Below are 9,078 nucleotides of genomic sequence, written 5' to 3' on the forward strand. Positions count from 1 at the left end.
TGTACACAGAAATTTTCTGAAAGAATACATAAGAAACTGTTCATGATTGTTCTTTTTGAAACTTATTTCTTGAAGAAACTAGCTTCTCATTATTTATTGTACAACTTTATTATTTTATCAGAAGCCTGAGCTTTCTTCATAAAAATAACACCAGAATTAGCTGGTAGCAGCTAAGATTCTGAAGTTCCAATCACTTAAGAATACAAATGTACATTCATTAGAGTGTCTTTGTTTTCTAGAACCTTCGAAAAATCCTAATTTCAAAATAAGCCTTCCATTCAAGAATTATTAGAAAATTAATGCAGTAATTGTACTGTATCTTGATTCATTTGTCCTGGTGCAAGATTCTAATAACTTATAAGGTATGCAGATCCATCCCAGAGACTTCATTTTGTAACACCTGAGATGTCTTCACCTTGGTGGTAGTATCATAGAGTGGATTGTTCTTCTCTGTATAGCTGGCATAGGGCTGCATTTCATCCTTAGAAAAAACTCAAAGTCAAAATCAATTTTTAAAAGCCAGAAAATTATCGCAGAAACTACCTATATTTCTCAAATAGGCAGCTACATCTTTAGCATCTACTAATAATGCTTATATTTGTATCTATGTGCTTACATGAACATAAAAGTAAGACTTTGTTCTGATATTTTACAAATACATACATACATATAGATATAGATATAGATATAGATATAGATATAGATATAGATAAATATAGATAGATAGATAAATAACTTAAGTCCTAGTGTGAGATGACAAAAATTGTGTGAAGTAAGAATGGAGAATGAAGTGATATGAGAAGTCCTAGGGTGAGATGACGAAAACTGTGTGAAGTAAGAATGGAGAATGAAGTGACATGAGAAGTAAATTGTCCAACCTTCCTTCTGAGGAATGGCTGGTTGGTTTGAACCTCCAGCCTCCTAGATAGCAGTCAAATGCCTTAGGCACTACACCACCAGAGCTCCTAAGTATTTCAAAGGGGAGAGTTAATAAGACTCAGTGAGCTGCTGGTTATAAGAAACTAAGGAATATAATAGATTTTAAGCTTAGGTAAGAAGGAAATGGTGACAGTATCACCAGAAAAAATGAAAGTCAGAAATTAAAGATCATATCATGGAGGTGGAAACACCAATTCAATTCTCCAAGGATTACAATTCAAACTAGGAAACATGATGTGTTGTGTTGGATGCAATTCATGAAGTGAAAGTATGGACTTTGTAGTGATACAAGAGAACATGGTAGTTAATTAACAGGAATATACCTGACTGTTAACATTATAAAACCAGAATTTTCACTTTTCAAATGAAGCACTAATAGTGATGCAAATTACAAATTATAGGACTAGATTACAGGCTGTGAGGTTTAAGAATTTGCAAATAATCTTTTTATCATACCTCCTCAAAAACGTGAATAGTTTCTCTTCCTGTCAGTTTATATTTTCTGGGGGAGGAAAAAAAAAAACTAGAGTGAATGCATAAAACTTCATTATTTAGATTGAAAATGGAAAAAAAAAATAGTACACTATTGATATTTGTGGTGCATTTTGGTCAAAGCCATAATAAATCAAAAATAAATAGCCAGAAATGAGCGAAGAATGCTGCTAGTAGTTAATACGCATGTGCCCCAAGCTAAGATAATTCCAGATTTTAGAAAAGTAAATTAAAATTATGCAGCAGAAGCTTGATGTAATATGATATATGTATCACCTCCTCTTTGTTTCATGAAAGATTTGCTGTAATTCTTTTCTCAATAAAATATTAAGGAGCTCTGATGGTTCAGTGCTTAAGGCATTTAACAGCTAACTAGAAAGTTGGCAGTTCAAACCTACCAGCTGTTCCATTGAAATAAGAAGGGGCAATCCATTTCCCTAAAGATTTACCATCTTGGAAACCCAATGAGGGTTATAAGTCAGAATCAGCTCAAAGCCAATGAGTTTTGTCTTTAGCCTCTCACAAGATCTTGCCTTATATGTCCTAATTCATCATGTTGCATGTCTCAGTAACCTACAAAATCTCTCTTAATTCAAAGTTAAGTAAACTTCAACAGCTTCTTGATCATAGAAGGACTAATGTTAACATTTTAATGTTACCCAGTCCTGGGAGCTCTGGTGGCATAGTGCCCAAGGCATTTGATTGCTAACCAGAAGGCTGGCAGTTCAAACACAACAGCCACTCCTTGGAAGGAAGGTTGGGCAATCTATTTCTGTAGCGATATTGCCTCGGAAACCGAAGGAGGGGTTTCCTCCTCCTCGATGGCAGTGAGTTTGGTTTTTAGTTTTGTTACACAGTCTGTCAATTCCATATTTCTGATTCTTTTCTAGCATCAGTAAAGCTAAAGAAGAAAAAGAAAATCATTAGTGAATACCTGCAGCCAGTGGTTTTCAAAAAATAAATAGATAATATGATGATTAAGATAATTAGAATAGGAAGTGTGGTATATAGAATAATTTGGATTTCTGATGTTCTGCCACCTGTAAATATAAAAACAAAAAGAAATATGACTTAACGATGTCTCACAATACATGAAATTCATTTCTGTGATCTTATTTTAAACACATATATTCTGTCCCATAAATAGTTCTAAGAATTGTTTTAATGAAATTGTTCCATCGATTCAGACTCCTGAGTTTCCAGAAAGACATTGCTGTATGTCAGGATTTTGCCACTTTTAAAATAAAGATTCATGAATGGTGAATCATAAAAGGAGTGATGTAAAATTAGATCTCTCTGTTACATTGATAGCAGAGTATTTCTCAGCTCCAATATTTGGAAATAAATGGGGCATTGTGAATAAATATTTGAAAAATCATCCTAATTCTGAGGTCACCTTTCTGCCAGGGATTGACATGAAAATAAATGCATGGCAGCTCCTTCAAAATGTGCAGTAACTGTTGGCAGCAGTGTACGGCTCACTATTAAGAAATGCTGGTAACAGCATAGAAAGTGCAATCTGATAAGAGAACTAGTCGATAAAAGAATCACTAAGTCTGAAAGGCAGTGGTTTTAAAACTGTGCTCTTTATAGTCTGGGAATGTGGCTCAAGGGCAGCAGAAGGAGGTGAAGTAGAGGTCCAGTGAGCTGACACCCCATCTCCACCTTCATTCAGCACTTGTTTTTTTCTATGATTTAAATATTGGATTTCTCAGTAATTTATTTTAAAAGAAAGGGTTGGTTTGACAGCTAAAACAAGAACATGTTTTTGAAACATATTCTTTAAACAAATGAGGTCTCTTTCATTAGACTTGTACTTGTAGAGGCTGAAGATCTGCCTCATAAGGATGTCACAGAGGAGATCCCTGCACTAGGTCGGTGAACCTTCTGATTCTAAGATTCTATAAATATGACATCATATTATAATACTGAACCATCTGGTTTCATACAGAACCAGGGCACAATTATTTTTCTCAATAAAGACTGCTAATTGAAAAATGAAATCTCACAATTATCTACTTTAACAATGGATATTGAGAAATACTGGCTTAAGATCATAGGTATTTCTCTTCTCCCTTTTTAAAATGAAAATGGCAATAAATAAAATTTAAACACATAGACCTGAAAAAAAAAAAAGTACAGAAATAGAAATAAGCACAGATGAGAGACTGCAACTTGTTTTTAGGAAAAAATAGAACAAAGAATGACAAATGGTTACAGAGTGGAATAAGTAAAAATCTCAGTGCCCACTGAACTCGAGGAAGCCACAGAGTAGAAAACATCAAAGACAGAGGAAGGGGGATGTGAGTTGTGAACTGTGGGAATGAAAACTGGAGCTTGTTTGGAAATCTGTAGAGACATCAGATAGGCTGCTAACCCTGCCCCACCCTGTGCAGCCTGATAACCATAACTTCCCCAACCAACTGAAACCGGGAAGTCTAGTCTAAAAAAGGTAAATTGGAGAGAATCAAAAGCCAAGGTTCCAGACATAATGAAGACTGGAGATAAGGTGCCAGACTGAGGAGAGGTATTAAAGTCTGAGTTCTGAACAGGGAGACCCAGGCACGCACAGTCACCTCTCCCTCTTTGCTCCCAGAACAATGACATGCTTATCAGTTTATCCTTCCAACACAAGAGACTGGGGAGTTCCCTTTTCTGCAGAAACTAAACAGTCTTAGAGAAAAGACCCTCAGATGCATGAGGAGTTCCTTATTTAAAAAAAAAAAAAAAAATTAATTTGCCACAGTCTCCTCTATTGAAGCTAGCTAGTTGACAAGCCCTAATCAGATAGTATAGCTTCCAGTCAGCTCTTCAGTGTTCACTCTGAAGTGAATGGAGAGGCAAAGATAACCAAACGGTTAAGGAAAGAAGATATGAAAACAAATGTCTGGGCGGTAGAGAAAATCAGATAAAATAGACATGAAATAAAGCAAAGGATGAAGGTAGAAGGATTGTCTGGGACAACAGTTCTGCTGCAGATCCTGTGACCAACCAGGCCACACTGGAATAAAAGCACTGAACTCAAGAAGGATTACCTAATAAATTAATACATTTGACTATGTGGTAAATGGGAGCTCTGGTAGCACAGTGCCTAAGGCACTTGACTGCTAACCAGAAGGCTGGAGGTTCAAATCCACCAGTCACTCCTGGGAAGGAAGATGGGGCAATCTACTTCCATAGTAATACTGCCTCAGAAACCCAAGGAGGGGTCGCTATGAGTTGGGTACTCGATGGCACATAACAACAACAACCACATGTGGTAAATAGTATTAAGAGGTGTGTGCTAATTTGATCAATGAGTTCAGAGCTAATTAACAATGTGATACTTGCTTGCCATCAGTCAATACTGAAGCACAGAGACCCTGCAGGTCTGAGTAGAACTGCCCTAGGGTTCCTTAGGCTGTATATCTTTACTGAGAGCAAATCCACAAGTCTTTTCTCCTGTGGAGCAACTGAAACTTTCAGTTAACAGTCAAGCTCTTAACCACTGTGTTACCAGGGCTTTTTTAATTAAAAACAGGTACATGCTTTATTAAGGAGCCCTGGTGGCACAGTGGTTAAAGTGCTAAGCTACTAACCAAAGAGCCCAGGGTTCAAACATACCAGCTGTTCCATGACAGTCTGGTTCCAAAAAAAAAAAAAAAAATGAAAAGAAATGCAGAACAGAAAACGACACAGCTAACTTTAGCCTAAGGAGCTCTAGTGGCACAGTGTTTAAAGCATGTGGCTGCTAACTAAAAGGTCAGCCATCCAAACCTACCAGCAGCTCCCTGGGAGAAATGTGAGGTAGTCTACTTCCAAAAAGATTTACAGCCTTGGGAACCCTCCGGGGCAGTTCTACTCTGAACTTCAGCAATGAATTAGAATCCACCCAAATTGCAGTGGGTTTTGGTTTAGACAAATATTATTAAGAAAACAAAAAAATAAAGTAATTGTTTAGATTACTAGTGCTGCTCTGATAGGAATATACACAAATTGGATGGCTTGAACAAACAGGAGTTTATTATCTTATAATTTTGGAGGCTAAAAGTTCAAGTTCAAAGTGCCAGCCTCCAGGGACTAGGTGGAAGCCCCTCACCCTTGGGCTTCAGCTCTGCCTCTTGCTCCCAGGCCACTGAAGCTGGAGGCTTTCTTCACTCAGGCAGCTGCTGGCTGCTAAGGCTGACAAACCCAAGGTTGACAAGTAACAAGGCACAGTCCTGATATTACTGAACCACATGGCAGGGCATTGATTCAAGTCCCGTTAACAGTCCCAAGATCGGCAGACAACATGGCAGGCTGCTGAATAACAAGTTAGCTACATGCAGGATTCAAGCCTGCCAAAAGCTAGAGACCTTCCTCAAAGCAACTACTCAGCTGCTCCAGTAGATTGCCACCATGGAATTAATTAGCAATCTCACCATGGGGAATAACTACATCCAGCTGCCCAGTCACTCAAAACCAAGCCCAGACAAGTTGACACATAACCTAAACTACCACAGTAATTAAGTCCAAGAAAAACAAAAAAAAAATTATTTAAAAAAAAATCTATTGACTGATTCAACACTTAACAATATTTATATATTTTAAATAATGGAAACACTGGTTATTTCATTTTACCTATATAACTGTATAAGAAGCATAAATGAAGACAATAAGACTACTTCTTCATCTACTATAAAAAGAAGTAGGTACATAAGGTCTACAAGTGGAATATTAAGAAATAGAGTATGAGCATATATTGGGAAAAATACAATCATCTACTAGTAGAAATACCTAAAGATTGGAAAAAGTTGCCTCTGAGGACCTGAGTGAGGATGGTGAAATAAGAATGGAGATTTAGGGGTAGGATTGATGTTTTTCATCATAAACCTGCTAGAACAATTTCACTTTAAACTGTGTGTGCTATGTTGATTAACATAATATTTAACTTTTTATACTATAGGGAATTAGGAGTAGTGTGGAGCCGACAATAGAGAAAATGAAGAGTGATGAACTAATCATAGATGTTAATATAGATATTTAGGAGAGTTCACTAGGAAGAACCTGGATAAAAAGTAAATCTACCAGAGTAAAAATTTGTGAAGGCATTTTATGGGTGACTTCATTCTTCTGGGAGCTCTGGTCATGTAGTGCCTAAGGCATTTGATTGCTAACCAGAAGGCTGGCAGTTCAAACACACTAGCCACTCCTCAGAAGGAAAGTTGGGCAAACTACTTCCTAGTGATACAGCCTCGGAAACTCAAGGAGGGGTCTCTGTGAGTCAGATCCAACTCCATGGCAGTGGTTGGGCTGCGTTTCTATTAAAACTATAAGTATTTGCTCAAAATTATGCTTTATCCTTCTGTTAAAGTCATAAGGATTTGTTTTAAATAACATGTTGCAAACAGATTTATTGCTAATACAAAAGTGAACAGTAAAAAATGAAATAAGGAGATGGAGACAACATGATGTTTTGCTAGCACAGTCCACCCAGCCCTCTAAAACAGACACCCAGAAAAAATGAGTGAAACAGATACAAACAATAATCCTGGAATTAGTGCCTAAAACACTTAATTGCTCACCAGAGGACTGGGGTTTGGTTTACTTGGGGTGAGTTCTACTCCCTTTACCTTACTCAGTCCTCACTACATGGTTGGTTATGCCATTGGATGTCTGACCAGCTGCTCTGTGCATTCCTTCCCCAGCTCCCACACAGCTTAAGCTCACATTGAAACCCTCCCTGTCAAACCCACCAGCCACTCCTCAGAAGGAAGGTGGGGCAATCTACTTCCTTAGTGATACAGCCTCAAAAACCCAAGGAGGTTCAACTATGTCAACTATGAGTTGGGTTGACAGCACATAACAACAACAACAACAACAACAATGAAAAGATACAGTATTAGATTAAGTGCAGATAGGAAAGGGAGATGGAGCAAGGTCAGTGAATAAAGAAAGAAAAGAAGCCAGACCAGCCAAAGAGAAGCCATTACAAACACAGAGGAGGATGCTGTTGTTGTTGTTGTTATGTGCCTTCGAGTCGGCCCCTGACTAACAGGTTTCCGAGGTAGTATCACTACGGAAGTAGGATTGCCCAACATTTCTTCCAAGGAGTGGCTGGTGGGTTTGAACCATCAGCCTCTGGTTAGCAGTCAAGTGCTTTAGGCACTATGCTACCAGAGCTCCTCAGAGGAGGACGAGGAGAGGAAAAATATTTCATGGAATCCACACAGTATTAAAGGCATGGAGTAGACAGGGAGGGTTTCAATGTGAGCTTAAGCTGTGTGTGAGCTGGAGAAGGAATGTACAGAGCAGCGAGTGGGTCAAACTTCCAGTGGCATAACCAACCATGGAGTGTGGATTGAGTAAGGTAAAGGGAATATAACTCACCCCAAGTAAACTAAACCCCAAATTGGACCCACTGCCATTGAGTTTATTCCAACTCATAGAGACCCTTTGTGGGACAAAGTGGAGCTGCTTCCTGGGATTTCAGGGATTGTGGATCTTTGCAGAAGAGGGCTTCCTTAACCTTCTCCTACAAAAAGGCTGGTGGGTTCAAGCCACAGAGCTTTGATTGATGCCTGAATGCCACCCTCAGCAAACAAATCTACATAAAGTCAGAGGCGGCAGCTATCCCTTCCCAGGCCTGCATCGTTCGTTGATCTCTCTCACATTAAGCACAAGAGACACGCCTAAAGGCTTCTCTCTTGGAGATGCCTACTCATGCCAGGCTTCTTTCACCTACATGGATGCACACTCTGGTGGATCAGCTAATTCTGCCACAACTGCCCGCTCCCAGAGCTGCTGGCTGACCACAACTAAAAAAGTACTTCTTCCTCAATTACCTTGTTGTTGTTGTTGTTATTTGCCATCAAGTCGGCCCCGACTCATAGTGACCCCTCCTTGGGTTTCCGAGGCAGTATCACTATGGAAGTAGGATTGCCCAACCTTCCTTCCGAGGAGCGGCTGGTGGGTTTGAACCGCCAGCCTTCTGGTTAGCAGTCAAGTGCCTTAGGCACTATGCTACCAGAGCTCCATCAATTACCTTACCATTCCCTTATTTTTCTCATTCCTTTGCCCAATTTTTCTTTCTTTTTAAGTGTTCATTTCTCCCTCTTCCCCTCTTTCTTCTTTCATATTTATTAATCTTTCATCTTAACCATCCCTTATTTTCTTTTATTTTTTTTCTTTATTTTTATTCTATCTATTCCTCTCTTCCATCTCTTCTTCATCTCTTTTTCCTGTCTCATCCAATGGGAGGAAGACATTAATTTTCCACTAGTCAGCCATATCTGTTAATCACCTCAACCAACAGATGAGCACCACCAACAGCTCCTGCACTACAAGATCAATGACAGACAGTAGATAACACCTGCTTATCGCAACGGCAGCTTCTCCTCATCACAGAGATCTGTACACACATTCCCACCAGTTATTACAACAACCAGAGATAGCCAAGGAACACCCCAGTGCAGATAAATTAACAACAAAACAAATACACCTACCCACACATCCAGATATATCAAAACAGGAAAACAGGGTGAAACAAATCAACACATAACCAACAAATAAAGACAACAACTTCAAAATGTCTAGAGGACAGTAGACAATTTCAACTCAAACAAAGAAAGAGGACAAGGTAACAGAAGCAAGTGTCCAAAGTAAAGAACTAGGAAATCTCCCCAAGAG

At 38.8% G+C, this 9,078-nt stretch overlaps 1 protein-coding gene across 1 annotated transcript in view; it reads right to left on the reverse strand.

The window, feature by feature from the left end:
• Positions 1 to 355: 355 nt before the first annotated feature.
• LOC103202552 (cell surface glycoprotein CD200 receptor 1-like) overlaps positions 356 to 9,078 on the reverse strand; it is a 20,064-nt gene continuing 11,341 nt past the window's right edge. The window contains exons 5-7 of the mRNA XM_042781859.1: positions 2,366 to 2,471; positions 1,396 to 1,441; positions 356 to 481 (exon numbers count right to left, since the gene is read on the reverse strand). Coding sequence (XP_042637793.1) covers positions 356 to 481; positions 1,396 to 1,441; positions 2,366 to 2,471 — 278 coding nt within the window. The remainder of the gene's footprint in view (positions 482 to 1,395; positions 1,442 to 2,365; positions 2,472 to 9,078) is intronic.

This window comes from Orycteropus afer, unplaced genomic scaffold (genome assembly GCF_000298275.1).
Source record: "Orycteropus afer afer isolate SDZICR_OR568_19922 unplaced genomic scaffold, OryAfe1.0 scaffold00184, whole genome shotgun sequence".
In the NCBI taxonomy this organism is placed as follows: Eukaryota; Metazoa; Chordata; class Mammalia; order Tubulidentata; family Orycteropodidae; genus Orycteropus; species Orycteropus afer.